The sequence below is a fragment of the Crocodylus siamensis genome, chromosome 2, assembly GCF_052110815.1.
Source record: "Crocodylus siamensis isolate JL-2025a chromosome 2, ASM5211081v1, whole genome shotgun sequence".
NCBI classification, from domain to species: Eukaryota; Metazoa; Chordata; order Crocodylia; family Crocodylidae; genus Crocodylus; species Crocodylus siamensis.
The window spans coordinates 156,364,551-156,390,203 of NC_143396.1; the positions used below are offsets into that span (position 1 = coordinate 156,364,551).

The following is a 25,653-nucleotide window of genomic DNA, read 5'->3' on the forward strand; positions in this document are numbered from 1 at the left end:
CAACTATTATGAAATAGAAAGAATATATTTCTCTCTCTCTCAATTAATCTTGGTATCGTTACATATGGCAGAATATCAGAGTAATGCACTCAGAACAATAGGGTTTTATTAGGTTCTTTATTTGGCTTCTTTGAAACAACGGAGAAATTTGTAGATGATTTCACACCATCCGTGATTGGTGACTAGTTCAGGTAACTTCTAGGATTAAAACCTTGATTAATGAACATAAAATCACCTCATGATATACAAATTGTTTAAGGGCAAGATTTGCAAAAGCACTTAGAGAATTAAGCCAAAAACTAAGCCTTTTTGAAGAAATCCCAAACAAGGCTCTGTCCAAGAGAAATAAAATTTTCCATTTCCTTTAAAGTAGAAAAAGGAAAAGGTCAATCTGTGTTGATTTTTTTGACAATTCATATGAAAGTCCTTCACCAATTGTAGCAATAGTTGTTATATCATGAACTGAGGCAGACGATATCTTGAGCTATATAATTTGGATAATAGAAAGAAGAGTCAGCAAAAGAAATCATCTTGTAGCATGTGAATGGCTGGATTTCTTCAAAGCAGCAATCAAAAATTAATTTAGCCACATGAGACAGGTCCTATCTGTTTTCTGATACAGCATGGAGAGCTGTGTGCAGCTGGTAAGTCTGTTGTGGTAGAAGGAGAGGAGGGTGCAGATCAGGGAGGCTGCAGTGAGGCAGGGAGTGGGGTTGGGGCAGGTGCTGCCCAGCCGGGGCAGGATGTGGGGTGGAGCCTCAGTTCATCCAGGGGGTGAGGGAGTGACTCCTTCCACTTTGTGCAGCCTGGGAGGGCTTGGGGGGAGGCATGTGCCCCCAGATCTCTGGAGAGCACGGGCAGGATGGGCTGCAGCTGCAAGCTGGGACTGGGGCCAGGGCTGCGCCAGGCTCTTCCTGGTGAGGGCTGGGCTGGCTGTGCTTGGGGTGGGCGGTGGCACAGGGTGGGGGGGCTATAGGTAGAGGGCACTACAGCCACCCCAAAATTTGCCATAACCCACCCTCCAGTGCCACTGCTGTCCATCCTGAGTGCAGCCCCAGCCCAAACCCTGCATATGCCAGGAACAACCCAGCACAGCCCCGGCCTTGGCCCACAGTGGCAGCCCCCTCAACCCATGCAGATCCAGCAGCACATGCCCCTCCTCTGCACACCCCACAGATGAGCCATGGCTCCATCTTGCACCTGCCCCACCCTGGCCAGGCAGCACCTGCTCCAGCCCCTGGCTAAGCCTCAGCCCTAGCCCCACACTCTCCCTCACCACAGGGGCCTTGATCCACCCCCCACATGCCCCTTCGCTTCTCCCTCCCCATGTACCACAACAGATTTACCAGCTGCACTCAGCTCTCCAAGCTGTGCTCCTCACCGCCTACGTGCTGCGCTGTAACTGCGCACATGCACGGGCATTTATTGGCCCAATTATTGGCCACATCAGGCCAATTTCTGATACACTCAATTATCTTTATAAAGATGCTAATATGATAATGGACTAAGATGTCAGTGCACCTCTAATTACAGAGTGTGCATCTAAAAGACCAAACATTTAGGAAAAGATTTTGGTTTAGGGAATCTACTTATTTGTTCAAATAATGAAGAGGTGTTATAAGTTGCCATACATTACTCATCAGAAATGAAGTCCAAACAAATGGTGTGTCACGCTTTCTAATTAAAAGTCCGATGAGAGCTGAACATATGTTACTTGATACAATCTGGAGATACTGCTCTGATGAAGACAATATTTTTCTTGGAAGCTTAAGGGCTTAACCACTTGCAGCAGCTCAAATAGAAGTGGTGCAAATTTGAGCTGGGGCTTTTTGCCTCCACACACGTGCCTGGACATGCACTCTGTTGTGGAGCAAGTTGTGTCACTTGGGGCAAAATAACCCTGCCTGGCTCCTCCTGAACCTGCAGCCAGGGGGAGCTAGAGCTTGAGGCCAGCACCTATGCTAGCTGGAGGAGAATAAAAATTTGCCCTGGCCAGCATCCGAGGCCTACTTGCCCTCAGAAACTTCTGGGGCCTGAGCAATTAGTATCTGGGGACACTACCCCTTGTGTCAAATGGACTGCTGAAGCAGCATTCCAAATTCACTTTTTAAAATACCCCCAAATCCACATTCTTCCACAATTAGGACGCGAGAGGGAGAGGGACTGATCAGATGGGCAATGCTTTATTCCCATATTTACAATGTTAAAGCAAGCCTACCAGTGTCTCTAGCATCATAATAAAGTAAATCCTAACTATCTATATGTTTTAATGTTTGCTTTTGGTTTCCTTATCACACGGTGGGTGTGTGATAGGGGGATGTGTGGTTTGCAGGAGGGTGGTGGGAAGCGGGGTGGGGAGATGTGCGTAGGTGTGGAGGGATGTAGGGGGATGCAGATTAGTGTGTGGGGAACTGTGGGTTTGGGGGCTGCTTAGGAGGGGTGGGTCCCCTGACTCCCACAGGGCAGAGCCCCACCCCCACAACACATGGACTGCCCTGCCTGCAGGCTCCCAGCCCCTCCTCCCAGAGGCTACAGTCCCCCCTTAAAATTCCCCCCAGTCTCCAGCCCCCTGTTCAACTCCAGCCTCAGGATACTGTGGCAACATTCCCAACTCAGGGATTTCCCACACCATTGGTGCATGGAGATTGCCTCTTCAGTGATCTTCCCATCTTGGGTTTTTTACATACCCCCAGGGCAAGGAGACTGCGATCCCCACTCCCAACTCTGGGGTGCATGGGGTGTCCCTAGAACTGAGAGCCCCTCAACTAGGGTGTGCGGGGCTCCCAGCCACAGGAGCTTGCTTCTTGCCAGTGCAGAGGGAGCCCTAGATCAGGCTCCCCCTACACCAACAATAAAGTGCAATGGGATCTTATGTATTATCCCACAACTGCACCTCCTGCCCTTGCATGTGTGGCATGGCAAGAGACACTGTTGTCTGGATCATGCATTAGATGCCATCATACATTTACCTGCACATGTATAGGGGGCCTTAGTGTCAAAATAGGATAGGATACTCTCCAACTTGGGAGAAAATAGCCTGTCAAGAAAGCATGAAGACATTGGACTGATGATCTCAAAGCAAGGTTTTTTTGGTAATATCTTATGGCAACATTCATGCATATAACCTAGACCCTCACGGCTACAACAACAGTCCTACCTCACTGATCTCCTTAGAGACAAATGTTCTTCAGGTAACCCTAGCCATCAGACTCCTCTATGGAAAAAGTGCTTTGGATTGGGATTCAAAGCATTACATAAATAAGCACCTATGGTTCATGTCACACATTACACTTATGACATGTAAACTGCACTTAAAATGTGAGCACCTGCATGTTAAAGTAGGAAAATACATGCTAAGTGTGATTATATCATTGCAAAGTTGGTTCCAGCCCTGTCCAGATTATAGGACAACAGCAATGCTCTTTACAATCTCAGGTATAACATGTGCTAAGTGTCCCATGTGACAAGGCCCTATCTTTTTTGCTGTGGAAAACCAACTTTCAGACGACAAAGCTAACACATTTAATGATTTCTTTGCCTCCATCTTCCTAAGTAGAGACCAGAACAGTCACCTCCCTGCTGGGCCCCCCTCGGGCCAGGGGAGGCACACCTGGGCCAAGGGTTAATGAGGAACTACTTAGGGAACTTCTGGAAGAACTGGACGTATTCAAGTCAGCCAGTCCGGATGATCTCCACCCTAGAGTTCTAAAGGAATTGGCCGAGGTCATTGCAGGACCCCTGGCACAGCTTTACGAGCACTTGTGGTGCTCTGGTGTGGTGCCAGAGGACTTGAAGAGGGCCAACGTGGTTCCCATCTTCAAAAAGGGGAAGAAGGAGGACCCAGGAAGCTATAGGTCAGTTAGTCTTACCTCGATCCTGGGCAAGCTTTTTGAGAAAATTCTTCTGGCACATTCACGAGGGGCCAGCAGGGGAGGTCATGCTTAGGGGCAACCAACATGGGTTCATTAGTGGCAGGTCCTGTCAGACCAACCTGGTGGCCTTCTATGATCAGATCACCAAATCCTTAGATGCAGGGGTAGCAGTGGACATAGTCTTCCGGGACTTCTGGAAGGCATTCGACACTGTCTCTCACCCTGTTCTCATCAAGAAAATGGGGGACTGTGGTGTTGACACCCACACAGTCAAATGGGTCGCTAACTGGCTGGAGGGCTGCACCCAGAGGATGGTAGTGGATGGGTCCTTCTCAACCTGGAAGGACGTGGGCCGGGGGGTTCCGCAGGGCTCGGTCCTCGGGCCTGCACTGTTTAACTTCTTCATCAATGACTTGGATGAGGGGGTGAAAAGCACCCTGTTCAAATTTGCTGATGACACTAAGATGTGGGGGGATGTGGGCACGCTAGAAGGAAGCAACAGACTACAATCGGACCTAGACAAGTTACAAGGGTGGGCGGACGAGAATAGGATGGGTTTCAACACAGACAAGTGCAAAGTGATGCACCTGGGGAGGAACAACCGGCACCATACATACAGGTTGGGGAACTCCCCTCTTGTCAGCACAGAGGCGGAAAAGGATCTTGGAGTCATCATTGACTCCAAGATGAACATGGGCCGGCAGCGTGGGGAGGCAGTCAGGAAGGTCAACTGTACCTTGTCATGCATCCACAGATGCATCTCAAGCAGGTCCAAGGAGGTGATCCTCCCCCTCTATATGGCACTGGTCAGGCCGCAGCTGGAGTACTGCGTCCAGTTCTGGGCGCCGCACTTCAAGAGGGATGTGGACAGCATGGAGAGGGTCCAGAGGAGGGCCACTCGCATGATCAGGGGACAGCAGGGCAGGCCCTATGAGGAGAGGCTATGGGACCTGAACCTGTTCAGTCTCCAAACAGAAGGCTGAGGGGGGGATCTTGTGGCCTGTTATAAACTAGTCAGGGGGGACCAGCAGGCATTTGGGGAGTCCCTGTTCCCCCCAAGCACTGCCAGGAGTGACCAGGAATAATGGTCACAAGCTGGCAGAGGGTAGATTTAGGCTAGATATCACAAGGTGCTACTTCACGGTCAGGGCGGCTAGGATCTGGAACCAACTTCCAAGAGAAGTGGTGCAGGCTCCTACCCCGGGGGTTTTTAAGAGGAGGTTAGATGAACACCTTGCTGGGGTCGTTTGACCCCAGTACTCTTTCCTGCCATGGCAGGGGTTGGACTAGATGGTCTACTCAGGTCCCTTCTGACCCTAGAAACTATGAAACTTCTTAACACATATCAATATTCTAAAGACACTAACTTTTAAGATAGAAATCCCTAACTCTGATCTCGATCCCCCTGTATTTTGATCAAATCAGTTGTTCTTCCTAATATTTTTGTTCTTCAAGAAAAAGCAGTATACTATGGAAGGAAGAAATTAATGAATAGTGGGCACAGCTACACGTGAAATTAGTGCACCTGCACAGTTCACACTGGAGTTTATTGCTCCTGGGTTCAGCATTTACACATGTGCATGAGACCATAGCACGTTAAGCTGGGGTGGTGGAGCCCAGCTGGTAGGGGGCCTGAGGGTAGGGGGCTGTCAGTGCAGAACTACTCTACCCCAGCTTACTGTGTTGTAGAGGGGCTGGCTGGTACACAAGGGTGCTACAGTGTGGGACTTGCCAGCTGCAGTCATTGTCTATACACTCCTTGTGGTACACTAAACTCTACCATAGGATAGTTCTTTTGCTGGGTAGTACTAGTCTAGTGGAGTTGATTAGTTTAATGTGGCCTAATAGCATTGTACGTGTAGACAGTGATGCTTTGCTGTTGAGCTAATTGGTCAGTTCCACAGTTAAGTACATGTGTAGATGCACTCAGTGTTTATTCTGCTCCTCCACAGCAGAACAAGTACTGAGATCAATGAGAATGAAACACAGAATTCAGCTTTTTGGCTCTATAATCCATCCAATGACAGTAGCTTACTATGTTTAATAATACATATTAGAGAGCAGAATCCAGAACTCCGGGCCCAATTTTTGAGCCTACAATTAAGACCAGATTTTAAAATTAGTTCAATTATCATTTAGTAACCCAGAATTAGGGCCAGATTTTCAAAATAATTCAGTACCCAACAGTTTCCATCATGATGCGTATGGATTAGTAAGAAGCCAAAATTGCTCCTGAGTTTTACACTGGAGGTAAACAGAGAAACATCTCATCTTCTTAGATGTAAAAATAGTTATTTTTATAACTCCACTAAAGAACTGCACAATACCAAGTACACACAAGAAATAGGAAGCTTGAAACAAACCAAAAGAAATGACCGATATGATAATGAACTTCATGCTCAGTGACTCATCAACAGCTATTTACTTAAATTACTTTTTCAGGAAGGAAGAACAATAAATCCTATATTTTATTGTTAATAATGCTGTTTTTTTCAACAAAATAAAATTACAAATTGTAGCATTTTCTTATTTTTCTATTTTATAAAGACAGTGAAAACATGATAATGTTCACAGCTAGTTTAACTCCAATATTGGTATAAGAAACCAATCATTTTCCCCTGTAACTCCTGCATAAATTAACAATAAAACAAGACACATGTTCTATTATTTATTGTTTTAGTTTTTTATTTATTAGACTTCAGCACTATCCAGACTTACTTTTCTGATGTCATCTAAAGTGTTGATCTCTGGAGACAAGCCGCCATGTACACATAGGAATTGTTGGTTCATCAGAGCAGCCAATGGAAGGCAGTCAAAGGCATCCATGCAGGCATCATATACCCGTTCTGAATACTTTATTTTACCTTTCAGATATTAAAATAATATAATAAAATTGTGTTCAGCATTTACCATAAAAGATAGTACTATCTATTAAGAGTTTTAGCTCTCTAATCAATGAGTAAGAAGCAAATTATTTCAGTGGAAGCAGATTTGTGCCATACATTATATTTGTTTGAACCTTTATACAGGTGACAGAAATTACTAGACAGCTATAGTTTATTTATTTCATGTTCTGTACACACAGGGACATTTTGGGTTACTATTACCTGCTTATGGAAAAAGTCTAAAGACATTAATAAAAATGAAACCAAGAAGCTTGGCTTATAATGCTACTGTGCAGCTCAAAAATTTTTAGGCACCAAACTCCCATTGAAATTAATGAATTTTATTTCACAAAATGATTTTGGCAGCTCTATGCCTTTGAGAAGCTGCTCCAGACTAGTTACAAAAGAATTAGTAAGAAAACTATAAAATTTAATATAGAATATTTTCTACAGAACTAAATATTAAATTTCTGCTATGAAGTTCTTTAGAAAATTTTAAAATTCTATAGAAAGGTTATCATGGTTTATGACCAGAACAGCCAATCTGCAGTATGGAGTGCCACAAGTAGCACAGGCAACCTCTGTAGGTAGCACATGGCAGATCAGAGAGGAGACAGGAACCAGAAAGTAAAGCAGGGAGCACAGGACATGAAGCAAAAACTGACTTCCTCAGCAGCTGAGCAGAGGAAGAGGACCAGAGTGGCACTTTGGGAGGGTACAGGGCCAATTTCCAGCACACTTGCCAAAAAGACTGGCTCCAGTTTTTCATAAAGTGGAACTTTAACCCCATCCCTTATAATTAATTACCTACAGAAACACCATTATGAAATGAATGACAGTATAATTACTTTGAAACATTAATTTACCAATACACACACTAAATGTAGTAAATCATGACTTCTTCTAGACAATTAACATTTCTTTTACCCTGTATGCTAAAAAGGGAATGTGAACTTGTGCAATAGCTCAGCTTACAGAACTACAGAATGATTTTTTCACCATTCAAGTGAAGCTTTCACCTAATCAGCTTATAGCTGTTACCACATCCTTTATGGCATCATAACTAAGAATGTCCATGAAAAAAATGAAAGAAACAGACCGATACACTAAAATGGTTCCTTTTTAGATGGGAAAACAGCATATTTTAAGTAATAATTGTTACAAATTGTTTAATTTATTAAGCAGCAATTTTTATTTGGAAGGGTAATACTACAATGTGTTAGTGACTACTATCACAAATTAAAGGAAGAGATGTTGCCCAGTTGTGTATTGAAAAACCAATGACAGGCTAGGCACCAAGCTAACCTTGTTTTTTATTTTGCAAACTCCTTAATAAAAGCAAGCATATATCAAATATATCAAAATCAAAGGATATAGTACAAACTGTTATAATGTTGCTGTCATGTCCACATGATTCTATAATGATACAGGTATAGTAAAACTAATCCAACTTTAACTCTGCTTTGTCCAGGGTCAAAAATGGCAATTTAGCTAGCTGGCAAGCTATTACACTACAACGTAAAAGAAAAGTACTAAATATGAAGCAGACTTACATTCTTGTTTAAATGTGAAATACTCTGTTAAATGTCTACATTCATGATTCCCACGAAGTAAAAACAGTGTTTTGGGATAAAGAATTTTCAAGGCCCACAAATACAGCACACACTGCAAAACAAAAATAAATTAAGAAAACAGGTAAATTAACTGACATGGCTTATTTCCTTCCAAAAGTATTGTACATGAACTATTTTAACCTTATTTCACTGGGTTTACCTAGCTGTTTTATGCAGATTGTTTCTTTATATTTTGGTATCTTTAGGTTTGTGAATAGTTTACACGCCGGTTAAGTGACAATGTCTGTATACACTTATTTGCGTACACATCTACATTAATGTCCCATCTCAGGCACACAACATTTGAGAATTACTAATTTGCAATTCCAGGGAAAAGATGATAAAACCACCTGGAAACCATTACACAGGATGATCTCCAGTTCCTAATATAAGGAATGAAATATTGCCATGGAATAATATCAGAATTCATGAAAATTACTGAATTTGTAAAATAGCAACATTTGTACATGATTGTTTGCTATGAACACCTGCACATTATTAATTTTACATTATTCAGTTTTCATCTATCTACAGCTTTTCAATTCTACACCCATTTCCTATTAAATGAAGACATACCTAATGTTACAACTTTTTTACCCCACCACTGAGATTCGTAGGACTATCATATTTTACCCTCTATTTGAGGCTCTGAGGTCTAATCAAGCATTCAGTTTTTCCAGTTCTGGTGGGGTGGGTGGAACGTCCCACAGGAGTGGGGGGCAGGCACTCTGGCCAGTAGCAGGGAGGCTGCAAACCTGCCATTCCCAGCCAGCTACAATGCCTCCCCCCCCACAAACCAGTCCCACCCCCCAGCAAATAGCTGAAGCAGGTTTTAGCACATAAAGCAAAACAATTCATTTTATCTATAGAAAACATTTCCAGTACCCCTATTTCCCTCACCCATAGTCCAGTACTATTTGGTTGATGAGTTGGGATTTCAGAAAGTGTAAGAGCTTTGAAACATGTTAATTCAACTTGAAATCCTCATTTAAGTGAATACTTTTTAGAATTTCATCCTCTTTGGATTCATTCAGCATGCATTCTGCCTTCAATAAGAAGGGAGAGAATGTTAACAATAACCATTTTAATGTTTGGTTTTTGCTTTTTGGAGACTGATTAAGAAACAAATTTTATGTTTTTATTCTTGTTATAATATAGATCACCTATACATAGTTATACACAGAGAAGAGTTCCATCTTACTACATGTTCTCTTGAATTTTGGCATAATTCTTGTAAGAGCCTGGAAATCCTTTAAGTTTGTACCCATAAATTTCTCCACCTACTCAGAGGATTTAGAGACAGGTAAAAGGAACAGAGAATACTGTCAAAAGAACCCCTGGATTTTAGGAGATCTGCTAGGCTAGGGACAAACATTACACATAAAGTGGTTTAAGTGATCAGACACTGGTTTAAACCTGGAATAGAGCAAATGTTCAGTGCACATAAACCAGTCTGAAAAAAGCTGAAACCATTCTGAGATGAACCTGGTTGAATGTAGTATCAGACTGATTTACATCAAACCAGTTTATGCAATGTCTGTCCCAGACTCCTTGCTGGTTTAAGTTAAAACAGACTCCCCCAGCATCCCAGCATGCTCTCTGGGATGGGTGGGACTCTGTTTCACAGCAGGCCTGGCCCCTCCCCTCTCTGCTCCCTGGCCAGGGCTCTGGCAGATTTGCATGCCCAGAAGGGTCTGCTGGCTTCCCCATGTTCCTCTCCCCCTGCCCCCTCACCACTTGCTGCTTAAGCAGAGATCCCTTCCTCCTCTCTGCCACAGCATGGACCATAGCCAGCATGTGGTATGCTAGATAATGCTGTGTAAGGTTCCAGCAGAGACTGCAGACACAGCAGGGTCTGCCTGGCTTCCCCCTGCTCTACCCCCGCTTTGCTTCTCAAGCATCTTCCATAGCAGGGACCCCAGCCCAAGTGACCCTACGCATGTGGCATGCTAGCTAATGCCAAGAGGTGTCTGTGTGTGCATCTCTCTCCAATTTCACTGGGGCAGGCAAACAGAACAGTGACTGCTTAGGGCTGTTTGGAGCTAATCAACAAGTCAGTTAGTAAGCCCTTTAAGAAGTTTAAAGTAATGGAGAGAGGCCATTGTTTTGCTAATTGGGTGATACAGACTGTTATCTCTATCAGCCCTCCATTGGCTTGCTTGCCAGTCAGTTAGCTGCAGACAGCATAACAAAGCAGGGAGGGAGACTGAAAAGCTCTGTACCATCAACAGATACATGCACTAACTTTTCTCCCCCCCCCCCCACCCCCAGTAACAAATTTTGCCCTGGTGCTGCAAATTAGCAGTGCCACTCACTGACTAATGTACAACTCATCTGGTTTATGGTCCTGCACAGAGGTCTGTAGCACCACAAACCACACATCTGCTTGTCTGGATCCAAGCCTTTGAGTGTATTATACTGCTTGAATCCAAAAATACTAAGCACAGCTAGAAAGAAGGGGTTGAACGTGACACAATTTTAGATGGTAATGGGGGAAAAAAGCGTTAACTTTTGAAGTCACTTCTGTTTAAGCTCTCTTCAGGCTACTCTTTAAAATCATCTTATCTTAAGAAAAACCAGAACAATTGCTGCTCAGAGGTAAGATGTTTTATTATTCAAAACTAGAATGGTATAATTTACAGGAATCCTTCCCAAATTTCTGTATACTGTTAACAATTTTTTTAGTTTTACTTTTTAAAGGAACAGGAATGTTGTAAGATGCAAAGAAACCAGTTGTCTATATGGATGTCTGCATTTGTAATAATTAATGCTAAACATGTACACCTAAATATCTGGAGCTGGGCTACATTTTTTTCAAAGAGAACAAGTTATTCCACATAATCCTGTACTGAAGACTCTTGCAACTTCCTCTGAAACATCGAACATTAACGGGTCAGGCAGTATACGAAACCAGACCCCTTTAAGTCTCACTGAGTTAGAAATACCAATGTTCCATGACACAAGCAGGTAACTGAACATAATATTTAAGTTTGGATTAACATACACACACACTTTCTCTCTCTCTCCATTTTAAGGTCTTAGTGTCTGAGTTTTTTTCTCCTATAAAGTTTGCAAGGATCATGTGGTAACAATGTGAATGAACACTAATTTATAGGCCTATTTTCTCTGAACAAATTAAGTGAAGAGGAACCAGCATAAGTGGTAACACATTAGGGGGCTGATTTTCCACTGCATTTACTCCTAAGCAAGACAAGTGCAAAGAACTTTTAACACACAGCCATTCTGATTTGATGTTTTCCATTCATGTCATGCAGCTGACTGAGACTACAGAAGGTTCAAGACTGTAGAGAACTGGACCCCAGAGAAATAAATCAACATAGCTTAATTGAAACTAATGGATCTATGCTATTTTCTACCAACTGAGGTTCTAGACCTACATTTTTAAAAAATTATTTATTTCAGATTTACAAGCCTACAGCACTATACAAGAGACAAGGTAGTAATTTGGGGGTCTTGTAAATCATATTTAAAATCTGACAGCATTCTTTTAACAATATGTTACATGCTCCTCAGGGTCTTGCATCAAGCATATTCATTATTCATACCTGATTTTCCTTTGTGATCCCTTATAACAATTTATAGTGGTGGCCTTCCAATATGAGCACTGCTAGGAGATCTTTAGACTGTTTTACTTCAGTTTTCATAGAGTCACAAAGTGAGCTTAGTGAAAAATTATTTGTTCCTTAAAATGCAGCTTCAGAAGCTGTATGTTGGGCTTCCTTGTTTAGTATTTATTTTTTTTCCCCTATAACAAACATGCCAAGTTTACATGTAAACTTGCCAGGTTCAAAAGCCAAGTTGTTCTCCCCTCAAATTGTTGGCAATACCATCAATAGATAAGAAATAAGTAAGGACCTTAAATATGTAATAAGAAAGTCTGTATAAAGCAACCAGGATAAACTTTCAAGTGTTTAAGGATTTTCAATACCTTAAATTTTGGATGCTCAATTTGAGTGCTAAATCTCAAGTCATTAAACATTCAGGCCTCTGGCAGATGTTACATTTGCCATGTGTTATATGCAGGTATTACATGACAAACTGTAGCATGCTAACTGGCTACACATTTAAATTATTGTGGGATACTTCTGCGCTACAAACAAGTTGCTGATCAACAAGCAACTCCTTTGGAGCTGATCCCACATTTTTGCTTAGGAATACCCTAGTTTAACATCTGCCATGTTGTGATATGTCAAGCAATACTCACATATAATACGTAACAAATGCAATGTCTGCCAAGGGATTCAGAAAGCAGGTGTGCTCAGCAGTGATTCTCAATCTTCTGGGACTTGAGGCACCCTTCATAGGATAGAGGAATGCCTCCATAACTTTTGTGAATTGAATAGTACCCCATTTCAAAAACAAATTTATAGACTATAGTGCTCACCTTCTTGCAAAGGGGCTAGGCATGGGGGTGGGAGGAACTGGCCAAACAGGGACAAGCCTGAGCCTGCACTTATCTGTTCATTGCCTCACACTTCACAGCACCCTACAAAGGATTTGGTGGCACCCTAGGATGCTGCAGTCCACTGGTTGAGACTCACCAGCCTGTCTCATTAGTTGGGAACCAGATACTACTTTTTGCTTTCGTAAAGTAAGCTCACCATATTAAAATTATGACCCCTGTGACAGCTATGTAACCAAATATCTTAAGGGTTTAATCCAGTAGGCTATTTTACTAATTATGCCCAAAAAAGAAAAGCAGCCCACTTGCTCCCTGTTGCCTATATTGCTTTGTATTAGTAACTAAAGATAAATCTCTTCAGTCCCCAAAACACATACAAAGAAGACGACAGCACTAAGTTTACTTATTCATTTCAGAGCAGCATCCTTCAAAATAACAATATATAAAAATATGCCCCTTTCCCCTTGATTGTTTGGAGGCAATTATATTTGGTTACATTTTTATACCTGATTAAAGACGTATTTAGAAATTTACCATTATACAATAGGACTAAAATCTACTTCAATTACTCCTTTGTAAAAGATGCAACATTTCCCATGTAATGTTTCTGTTTTTTTCCCTAGAGAAGAAGTGCTATTCCAATTACAGGCTAGGTGACTTTTTTTCTTTTCTTTCTGGCTGTTCCTCTGCTTGTTCATTCTGACTGTTCCTCAGTACACTAATTTCATTTACATGAGCTAGAAAGGCCTAGTGTTATCTTAGGGTGCTTACAGATGTTAAAAAAAACAACAATCAAACAAAAAACCCAAACCCCCAAACAGAGCTTTGCATTTAACTCATGCACCCCTGGGCCAAGCCCAGTACATGCCCAGAAGAGGCATCACGGTAGTTGGATCCAGCTTGCCCAACATCTGTATAGATTTGGTACGTTAGAGGGCCTTTTTGATGTTTTTACCTAATAGTTGATTGAATCAGCTATTAGATAAGATCGCCAAGAAGCCCCACTGAAGCACTCGAACTATACAGACGCTGCAGAGCTGGGTCCTGCTAAGATGCTGCTGCTTCTGGTAAAATGCAGATTTTTTCCCCATGTCTGTCAGTGCCTTTAGTGGCTAGAACACTGTGCAAAAGGATGTTTCCTTCATTCTGCTGCATGTTTTGCCATTAACTGTGTGACCATGGAAAAACTGCTTAACAGCTTTCTGCCTCAACTGAAATGAAAAAAAAACAACAACCCCTCAAACACACATTACTTCATCTCATAGGAATTATATAATGCTTATTTGTGAGCATTTAGTTCTTTGGCTGAAAGGTGCTATAAGCAAGATCTATCATGCAGTATTATGACCAGAGGGTCTTCAGTTAATGTTTTTGTAATTAAATGTAGCCATATGACAATGTAATAAGTTAGAAACAGGAGGAGGTGAGGGGTTTGGTACTTAAACTCTATTAGGTTTCTATGTGGTCCATGATATCACTGTATTCTATTCTTGTTTCTCCTGTTCTTTCATTTACCAGTGAGATGCTTTGAATGATTCTTCAGTCTAACTTTAAAACTTTGGAAAACTTCAGATACACCAGACATTGCCAATATCAAGAACTGGAACCTTGTAAGGTTAGATGAAAACTTATGGGTCTTAAAAATCAATCAATCACTCAATCAATCTATCCATCCCTCCTGGCTATTTCTATTTCCCCTTTTTCTTGAGCCTTTGGGGTTTCATTGCCATGCCGTTCTTCACCACCATAAGAACTAGAAATTGAATGATAAAATAAAAGCTGTGATTCTCACATAACAATAAAATTCCTGGGGTTATAATGCTGATGCACTGGGAAAAGCACAAAATATCTTAAAACACAATAAAATCACAAAAGCTGGTAAGACTGAGGAATCACCAAAAACAGATAAATGGGTGACACTGCAGCAAATGAGATAAATGCAAGTTAATACATGTTTGGAAGGAAAAATTTGAGTTACTCCTGCTAATGATTGTTATATCTAAGCTCTGTAGGACTTAGAAACAGTGTATTATCATACATAGCTCTTTGACTTAGATCTAACCCATGTGCAAAATAGTAACATTTTCACTAAATGGGAAATACTAATCATTTTGGAAGCAGTTAGATTGGTGTAAATGCCAATATCAATGTAGGTTATCCTGACACATAAATGAGAATAAACTATATTAATGGACAGCACCTTTAGATCTGTAAAAATACATCAATAGTGGGAAGCATCCTAGTTTACATATTTCAGCAAAAAATCACATCCCTAGCTGAAATATTTATGTCAGTACAGTTTGAGTGGTAAGCAGGCCATCAGCAATTTTCCCATAGATGCAGATGATGAAATCTTGGCCCCACTAGGTAAAAAAATTCTTAGCAACTTCAATGGGTGAGAATGTCATTCTATGTTTCTTGATCTTCAGGTTCAAGAAACTTAAAGGTACCACTGAGGTAGGGAGGCATGTTTCTGGTTTTCTCTTGTGTGATTTTAAAAAGATGTATATACATACTGCCAGAGGTTACCATAGGCATATTTACAATTTAAAAAGCAAAGACATGGATTTCTCTTTTTGTAGACTTTTTAAACTTCTTGTGAAACAACTCTGAAGCCACTGCCCTGGGCAGAATCTCAGTTGCTTTTATTTTAATCTCTTATTCGGGAATCACATTTTGAATATTTAAATTTTCTTTTTACCATTTGTTGAATATTCCCAGGTTGCTTCAGAATCTTATTTTGACAGTTGCAGGCTCTTTTACCACCTCTAGGCTTAATTACTGAAACACTCTCTTCAAACTGTTCTCCCGAATTATTTTGTTAAAATGATCTCATACAAAATGGTGCTGCTTGAATTATTTTCCTGTTTAATGCTCAGTTCCTATAAACCCCCATTTTCAATCCTTAGAGTCCCTGATTTAAAACAAAAAACAGAACAAAAACCAAAAAACCCCCAAGAAATAGACATGCTTAAGAAAATGAATTCTAATGCTTTTATTATTATTTTTCTTAATTAACACTTTTGGAACTCCAATTTTGCATTTAGATTTCAGTTTAACGTTTTCTCTTTTAAATGAAGTTACTTTTTATTTTTCATTCATATTTTATGAAGTTAGGGCCATATGCTCGAGTCCAAATAGGCCCAGGGAGATGGACAGTTCCTGTCTTTGCCATTGAGGGATGTAGTGGTGGCGAGGTGCAGCAAATTGCTTCCATGACACTGCATCTCTCTCCTTTTTGAGGATTATAAATAGGGACCTACCAAAATTGTGATTTTGTGATTTCCACAGAAACCATTATTTGGGATGGGACCTGTGAAAAAGGGTGGGCTCCGTGCTTTTGGCAGGCTCCCTGAAAAAAAAAAGTCACCAACAATAAAATGCTAGCCCCCTCTGGGAAGCTAGTAGTCTTTGTGGCCACTGCAGCTTGGCCACTCAGAACACCAGGGTTGGGGAAGGGGGTAGAGGAGCTGCCAGCATGACATGATAGCTGCTGCCCCTTGCTGCTGATTGGCTGTGAGGACTGAACATCATACAGCCCTGCCTCTTGTTACCAACTGGTGGGGAGAGGTAGGGCCACATGACAGCTGTTGCAGCCAATCAGTGGCAAGGGGCAGGGCAACCAAGCCCTTCAGCCAATCAGAGGCATGGGTGGGCTCACTGTGCTTTTCTCACAAAATCAAAATTGGCTGCTGTGACTTTGGTAGAACCCTAATTATAAAAGGTTTTCTGCTTATTTGTGATATGTAAGAGGAAAGATGGTGGAAGCAAGCAGACTGTGAGGACAAGCTTCCATTGAGATTACTTAGAAAAGTTATACAGCTTCACCTATGATACCTTTTCTGTTGCCCTTTCCACATAGAGACTTTCTCCTTCTAAGGATACCCAATGCACAACGGTCTACTCTCATAACTCCAGCAGAGCAGCACTGCCAGGAACTGCATGGAGTGAAGAGGGCTCCCTGAGTTGACAGAGGCAGCACAAGGTCTTGCGGAAATAGGGGGTGGATTTGTGAGTTTTGCAGGCAGAAACATGGCTCATTTGGAAGGTGTAAAGGATGCAAACCACATCTTCCTATGCTCAGGGGGAAGCTCTGCAAAGAGATTCCCCTTGAATGTGCGATAGCCTTCATTCCTTGCTTAGGCAAAACTCCGATCACCATCAAGCTCACTGGAATCATGGTGCTTCTCATTCACATATACCGTACACTTGTCTGAGGATGTATTTGGGCTTGCATGTTGTCCAGAAAGAGCTGAACTGAGTCCACTATTACTTAGTAACACACAGAACTTTGAATTGCTCTGGGACAAAGATGTTTCAAAATAGAATTTTGTGCAGTTTGGAAACAGACCACTTGGAGGCTAGAATTCTTCAGAGAAATTACTGAACACCAGGTTCTGAAGGAACCACTCTTGTAAAAACAAGGATGTTTTTTCTAAATTGATTTTAGTCTGCAAGTCAAAGTAGAAATTTCTGATAATCAAAACTCTTGTGTTAGCTTTCCCAATACTACTTTGCTTTTGTTACAAATATCATAAGAACAGTTTCTTATCTAGACTTCTCACTTCTTGTGCTTCCAAACAAGCTATACAGGAAATGAAAATATATGCAAATTTACTAGCATCAGACAATTCAGATTTAAAGTGCAGTTTTGTAGTAATACTTCTGATGAGTTTATCCATGATTAGAAATTTGTTTGAAAGGGGAAACTAAGGTTTCTATACTCCATAGTTAAGAATTTAAAATAGTTCGCTAGCATGGAAACTTTATCAGTTACAGTCCAGGAAACAGTCAGTCAGTCAGTGTGTGCATTATTGCCAAGCCATGTGATAGCATCCTCAGTGGCCTGTAATCTGTCACTGAACTTACTCAGCGAGCAGTCATTGACAATATGTGACATGGCATGTGTTTTGCCACAGTTACAGTCTGGATTGTCACAAAAACCCCAATGGTGGAGGTTGGCTGCACACAGACCTTGCCCTGTCTGGAACCTATTCAGCAAGGCCCATTGACAGTGTGGCAGGTTGAAGACAGGTGGGCAGGCAGTAGGGTCTGTGATAAGGAACTTGTTTGGTGGTAACGTCAACCTCCATTCCTCACATCAGAGGGTCTTTGCCACGTGGTCCTGGTGCAGAAGTTTAGACCACAGTGGGTGCCATGATGGTAGATGTGCAGCAGGTGGGTTCAAGAGATTGTCTTAGAGTGGCAGGCTTGGATTGGCATAGATCTTTTCCAGTAGCTTGCTAATTGCAACTTCCCATCAGATATGCAGGGAAACAATGTTGCTCAGGACTGGGAGCCATGATAGAGGGGTTGGATGAAGAGTTCCGAAGATGACGCGCATCACTGATCATAGCTGCACATCAACAAGTTTGGTGTGTAATGACCAGTTCCAGACTAGTGCACAGTACTCTGCCACGGAATACAAGATTGCAAGATCTGACATTCTTAGGGTTGAGGCTTTTGAACCCCATGATGACCCAAGCCAACCATTTAAGGAGGTTGTTGCATGTCTTAACTTTCATCACTGTCTTTTTGAAGTGCTCGTGGTAGCTCAGTGTCTGGTGCAGCATTACACTCAGGTAGATGGGTTGTGCTTCATGCCTCAGCCTCTGACTATTCAGGTAGGTGTTCAGCTCCCAAGCAGCACTGGCATGGTGTAGGTGGAAAATGCTGAAAACTGTCTTACGGACACTTGGGTTGGAGGCGCCAAGTCTTGCAGTAGTCAGCCAGCTTTACAACATCCCTATTCAGAGTGTGTTCTAGCTTAGAAAAAGCCCAGGCCTGAATCCACAGCAGATGTCATCAGCATAAATGAATTTCTGTGACTGGGTTTGTGGTTGGCCATTGATAGCAAGGTTGTACAAGGACAGAGCCTTCAACCTTGTCTAGGAAGCAAGAACATCATATCAGATGTTTCAATTTGTAGACTCTGTTATCCTTAGTGAAAAAACACTGAAGTGTGGCGAGAGGGAGTGAGAGGAAAAGGGAACCATTGGATAAAGATTAAGTCAATGACAGAAATCTGTGACTTGTCCGGTTCAAATGTGCACTACTCATAACCACATGAGTAATATTACACATTACTCTAAATGACTGGCAGAGCACAGATTTTGCACGCTACTTTAAGGGGTCTGAGCAGGCAGTAGCAGCCTGCAAGTGGGAGCAAGCCCAATCAGGCAGTCACGTTAGGCAGGAGGCCGCCTAATTGGTGGAGAGGCTGGAGTCTGCATGTAAAGCTAGGCCCCAAGAGAAGAGCTGAGAGTTGCTGCAGGGGGTTGAAGAAACAACATCACCCAGACAACTGCTGCTCCCAGAACAGCTTGGAGGTTCAGGATAGGAACTGTGTGAATGGAGGAGGTTCCTGGTCCTGGGAAATGACCTAAAACTATACCCTGCTGGGGAAGATGGTGCTGTGAGGCTGCTTGTGGCAGGGCAGTCCTCAGGAAATGCCACACCTTTGCCTCCCCAGGGAATGGTGAGAATGGGGCACCAGAAAGCCTCTGGCCCACAGCGTTTTGGGTGACCCTGTGGAGGGGAAAGGCTATGGGAGCATACTCAGACAGAAAAGCATGTGGCTGAGCCCCACTGAATGGGGCCTGAGGCAGGGTCCAGGCCATGAGAAGGGAGCCCAAGACAGGGCCAAGGCCCACTGCGTGAAGTCTGAGGCCCAAGGGGCGTCAGGCCCAGAAGACCAGTGTGGGGGCACGGGAAGAAGCCCCAGTGTGGGGGCACGGGAAGAAGCCCCAGTGTGGGGGCACGGGGGCCCAGGTAGGTCTGAGGATGCCTGAAGCCAAGTTTGGGTTGGGTGAGGATGAGTGTAGCCTCGCTAAGGGGCTGGGGAGTTTATGGATATGGATCCCATCTGCAAGGCATGGGTCATGGTATATAGGGAGGTTCGGAGCTGTGTATTTGCCCTTGACAAAAGTGAGCAGGTCAACATTCAGGACCGGCTCTGGGACAGCCCACTTGTTAGTGACCTATTGAAGTATCTACATTTTAAACTACCTCCAACTTTACTACAAACAATGCATGGTAAAATAACTTACCTCATTAATAAGTGCCAAATTTAGCAGCTCTTATCCAAAACTTTCACTGAAATAACTGAGATTTTATTTTTGGCACATGTTTTTGTTTTCTTTTTTGTTTCACTCATCTGCTAATGCTGGACTTTTAGGTCCTAATCCTAAAGAAACTTAATTGTGCCTAACTTTCAACATGTGAACAGTCTCACTGAAGTTTAAGGACCTAATCAAAGGCATAAAAGCTAACCACATACATATATGTGTCTTTGTAGGATGGGGTCTTTACCTGCAAATTCCATGGGTCAGGAACTGCCATTCAGCATATGTATCTGGTGCCTCCTACTTTTCCTTCTGCATTTTTGAATTCCTTTCACCTACTGTGCATAATTTCCTACCTAGCTAATGATAACTGCTTATATTAAAATTGCACCTTTTCATCCAATAGAACCCCAGATGCTCTGTTGCAGACAGTGCTGCACATGAAGTTTTGCATCATTTTACCCACTGCTGAAGCATAACTATGTCTGGGTTGAACTGTACTGGGTTTTTTTACTACATAGTATTACATACAACCTGAATAGCCTCTTATCAACATTATCATTAAAAAGACTGCAGGGCTTAGCAGTGCAGGAATGCATAGCACAGATGGGGCTCAAGCACTACCAGCAACTTGCTCTGCAGGACTGGCATGCACCTCTGGGTGATTTCAGAAGAGCTCACTACATTCTCTTGTGAAAAGAATGTGGTTTCCTTTCAGTGTAAGGCAGTCAGAAAGTGTTATTAGAAACCACAGCTTTTCACACCACTACAAAATTGTAACAACTACTTCTGCCACCACCTTTGGAAGGTGGGTCCAGTCTGGACATATTCCACCCTGGTTTTTCATTTTATTTTGTTTTAAGGGTGATTTTTCAAGAACAGTAATATCTGTTGAATCCCCCGAATTGCTTCCGACAGCCCCTCAATTTTACATTTTGAGATCACACCAAAGAATTAACTCAGCAGAACTTAGTGTGCATCTGTAGGTAGGCAAGTCAAGGCAGTGTACCTCAGACAACATATTTTCCTTTTGTGCTTTCTAATTATATCTTAGAGCTGGTACAGGCTTTCTTTAAAGTACCTGAATACCTCCCCTGTTAACTAGGTGAGGTGACATACCTGGTGAACTGGACATAATTTTTGTTTCTTCTCTTATAGCTTTGTTTGTTGTAGGATGTTTGGAGTGGAAGGAAACCAAAGACACTCATCATTTTGGTCAAAATAAAAAAGCTTTATCAAGGAGAAAGATCTTAAGACAGGGGTGGGCAAAATGCAGCCTGAGGGCCGGATGCGGCCCAACGGACCATTCTATCCAGCCCGTGGGGCCCCTAAAAATTTAGAAAATTCATATTAATCTGCCCTGGGCTGTCTGTCATGAGGCTCTTGATGGCTTGCCAAAACTCAGTAAGTGCCCCTTTGCCCAAAATAATTGCCCACCCCTGTTAAGATCTTACCAGCCCTTCCTATATGGCCCATGGGCTAGATCTGGCTCATGGAACTACTGGATCTCATCTGGAGCTGAAGCATTTGGTGGCTTTTGGTAGCAGGTGGTTTGCCCACACAATGCCATGGCCAGACAGTGAGAAGTGATGTTGGCAGCCAGTTCCTAGTCTTGGTCCTTCTTAGTTTCAAGCCCACCACCCAAAAAATATTGCTGATCACTGTCTTTAAACACAGCCTAAAGTTCCTCAGTCTGTTCCTTCTTCACTTTTTCTCAGGAAGATTTTTTTCCTCTCTCATCAAGCCCAGCTCTCTGTCAACCATCCCTAACACTTATATACATTCACAGGAACAATGTATTTGTTTATTTATTAGGTATGTATGCAACCTTTCCCCAAAATGCTCATGACAGGTTATAATAAAAGAGGAAAACAATTATAGAAACAAAATTTTAAAAAAATTAAAGAAGAACAAACATGTGCACAAACCAAATTCATAAGCAAACTATCTGACTACCCACTAATGCTCTTGCTTCCCTGTCTCTACCCCACTGCTTGCCAGCCCACACTCAATATACCCAGTAAAAGAAAACAACAATTTCCCCTCATCTGAATCCCTATACAGTTCCACTGGCCTGCCTCGCATGCAGGGGAGCTCACTCCCCCATTCCCTAATGGCCCAAGCCAATTTCTCCCACTCCAAAGTGGGGGGACACAACTGTCTGACAGTCCTATTTATGCCCTCTTTCCTACAAAGAAACACATTATTCAGTTAAAAACAAAAAACAAAACAAAACAAAAAATTTTTCCTTTCCTTGCCATCCATTTACTCTGCAGTGTTTACTCCTGAATGCACAATCAAATATGCTTATGGCTCAGGAAGTAGCCTTTTATTTTAACATCAGTCTAATCAAGGTGATAGGCAGTAATAAGTTTGATTACTGGGAGGGTGGGAGAGGGAGGCTCTCAACTCTACAGTGACTCTAAAATGAATAATTTAAGTACTGGTTCCAATAGTTTCTGGGTGTTAAGGATAAAGCGGACTGCACTGGGATGAGAATTGTTAAAAACAACTATTTTATAAATTGTATATTGGCCGATTAACAAATGAGTAACTTAAAATGTTTTATGGTTTGATCTATTTTATATTTTAGAATGAGCCTTGTATTTAAATCAACCAGAATCCTGAGGGTTCCAGTTATTTCTCTTACACACACACACACACACACACACACAGAGTCAAAATTTAAGATTAATACATTCATAAACAAATAAAAAATGTAGCCACCAGCTGTAGCCTTAAGATTAGCCTTAAATATCTATGGCAGGGTTTGGCAACACATGGCTGATGGAGCCAGAAGGCTTTGTTAGCGTCTCTCCCTGTGCCTGTACTGGGATGAGGCACCAAGGAACTAAACTAGGGCCAGGCAGGTGTAAGTTGTATCCTCATTGCAGCTGCTTCTTCAAAGTTGATCTCTGAACTGGGGTTAACAACTATGGAGTAGATTCAATTTAGTAATTTGAGATTCATATAGGCATGCAGAAATTTGGGCGTTCAAAATCTAAGATTAAATCCTAATATCCGATAATCTGATCCATAGATTTCATAGACATTAGGGCTGGAAGGGACCTCGGGAGATCATCGAGTCCATCCACAAGAGTGAACCCATATCTGCAGTCCCATTAACTTCAATGAAGCTGTGTGTGGTTGAAATCTATACTTGCAGCCCTCTGTGCCCAAGACCAGTTTCAGGATAAAGACCATTAGTTGTCCCATTAAATCCCTCCAGTTCATATTTTTCCAAAAATTGGTTATAACATTCTCGCCTATGGTACTGATTGGATGTTCAACTCCCCATCCCATTTTCTTTAGCTAACCAACCCTTTCTAAACCTCTCAAACGAATCTGTTAAACACTTATAAATTAAAATAATCCATAGAAAAAATACAGCATGCATTCACTCCGTCTGAGATCAAAGCCCTGGCACAATTGAACCTCATTCTTGCTTACACACCAATTATTACCGTTGTTAACTGCATGACAAAAAAAAAGGAACACACGTAGCAATGTTTTACATGAATAAACTTACCCCCCCACCTGCTGCTCATAGTGGTCTACATAAGGATCATAAAGTGCCATGCATTTATTAAAATATTCTGTGAGTCATATGCAAGAAAATACATTGCAAGTAGCTTCATAGCCAAAATAAGAAATAGCAAACATACTTCAATACTGAAGTACCCTCTGTCCACATAGTCCCCTAAGAAGAGATACCGCGTGTTGGCAGGAGAGCCTCCCACTTCAAACAGTTTCATCAAGTCAAAGAATTGTCCATGGATGTCCCCACAAACTAGGAGAAATAGAAACAGCAGTTGGTTACATTGCACTATATTTGTTAAGAGAACATTTTTAACCATTGACTCTATGAAAAATACAATGATCTAATCTATTGCTTATGAATAGATATTTTTGTGCATCTTCTTACAAGTTGTACCCACATGATTAGTGATGATTTGCTACTGGTTGGCAGGAGTTGATGACCCTTTGTCCTTACACATACCTACTTTTTTTGTTTTTTTGTTTTTTTTACATGCATGTATACCTATTCTACAAAAGGTACCCAAATATGTTGTTTTTAAGGCCAGTGTATAAACAAAATGAACAACTCCCAACACATTACAATGCATCTAAACACATTTAATTTTGAAAGACCTCTATCCATTGCCCAAGGTACTTTGTAAGAAACAAAAAAAAACTGAAGTAATTACAAGACAAACCCAAAATGTTCCTGAATAAGTAACTATGGCCAACATAAATCAAATCCATCAGACAATCTTAGTTCTTCTTCCACCTAACACCATGTCTTATCCTGTCCAATCCTCAAAGGCACATAAGTAACTCATCTGTGTAGTAAGTGTGGAACGTTACCAACATGGCAAGCCAACAATGTTACAAATCAATTCACGCAAATTTTGCACCTCTGGATTTTACAACAGGAAGAAACATGATACAAAATAAATTACTTCCTTACCCAATGCTTATTACACAAGAAAAGTGTACCTATTATAACAGCTTATTGATGATGTTCAAGTTTTGCAATTACAATCTGCTGTAATTTAATTGACAGAAAGACTAATATTTTCTTTGTAAACAACTGTACCCACTTTTATATCAAAAAACAAATTCACATGAGCTTTTGCATCAATTTGTATGTAAAGGTCTCATTCTACCAGTACCATGCTTCAAAGATGGAGTAAAGACAATGAAAGTACTCTGTAGAGATACAAAGTTATTACATACAATGACAGCTGTAATAAAGTTACACCAAATTAACAAAGCCACTGCAGTGCAAACATTAATCATATCTCATTTTCTTTTGTCACAGCGTGGTGTCACTTTATCGTTACCCTTTCATTTTAAGAAAAGATTAAATTAAATTCTCATTTTTCCTAATACATACATTCAGAATTAAAAAACCCTCAATTATTTAATTATAACCAGAACTATAGGGTCTCTTCCTGAAAACATACAGCAACAGAAAAGTAATGGAATAAATACATAAAAGCATTAATCCTGCAGCCCTTATTACATGGTTACTACATGGGCAGCAAGGAGCTGTGCTGGGGCCAGGGACCTGGAAGCTGCACCTGCATTGCCATTGCTTCTCCCTGCCCCCTGATGGCAGTATGAGTGCAGCTTGCAGCTGGTGGGAACCTGAGCCTGAGCCAGGCTCACGCAGCTTTCAGCTGCACTTGTGCTGCAGCTGGAAGATGTGGTGGGGAGAGAAGCAGCAGAAGTGCAGACCCTGGCACAGCTCTCCACTGGCTGGAAGCTGTGCCTGAGCTGCAGCCAGGGAGTGTGGGGTAGGGGTGAAGAGGTGGCAGCAGTGAAGTCACAGTTCCCAGGTGCCTGGACCTGGCACAGATCCCATCTGGCTAGAAGCTGCATGCACACCCCCGCTGGGGAGTGGGAGGCTGGGAAAAGCAGCAGTAATTCCTTCTTGCTGCTGATGTGCCACCAAAGCCACTTGTGTCAGGCTGGAGATGGGTTGATCTAGCCCGTGGCTTGAAAAAGTTCTCTACAACATGGCCATTTTCACCTCTGATTAGTATATATATCTTTATCTCACACTGAAGACACTCAGGACTGATACTGTGCAAATTCTGAGTACACCAAGCTAAATACTTTAAATTTTTCATTCAGCAGCACTCAAGGTCAATGTCAAACCAGCAAGGTCAAGGTAAGGCTTTGGTCTCTAACTCTTAGGAGAAGCTTTTTTGTGAAATATTGTCAGGATCCTGTCCTTAACACCCAAACTTTGGACTCAGGGACTGGACACAGCTTGGCCCTCCACCA

The 25,653-nt window shown here is 41.9% G+C and overlaps 1 protein-coding gene across 6 annotated transcripts in view; it reads right to left on the bottom strand.

The window, feature by feature from the left end:
- Positions 1 to 25,653, bottom strand: part of PPP3CA (protein phosphatase 3 catalytic subunit alpha) — a 360,908-nt gene that overhangs the window by 94,817 nt on the left and 240,438 nt on the right. For all 6 annotated transcript variants that reach the window (XM_090031872.1, XM_090031873.1, XM_090031874.1 and 3 more), the window contains exons 3-5: positions 23,523 to 23,647; positions 8,311 to 8,422; positions 6,591 to 6,736 (exon numbers count right to left, since the gene is read on the bottom strand). In XM_090031872.1, coding sequence (XP_089887998.1) covers positions 6,591 to 6,736; positions 8,311 to 8,422; positions 23,523 to 23,647 — 383 coding nt within the window. The remainder of the gene's footprint in view (positions 1 to 6,590; positions 6,737 to 8,310; positions 8,423 to 23,522; positions 23,648 to 25,653) is intronic.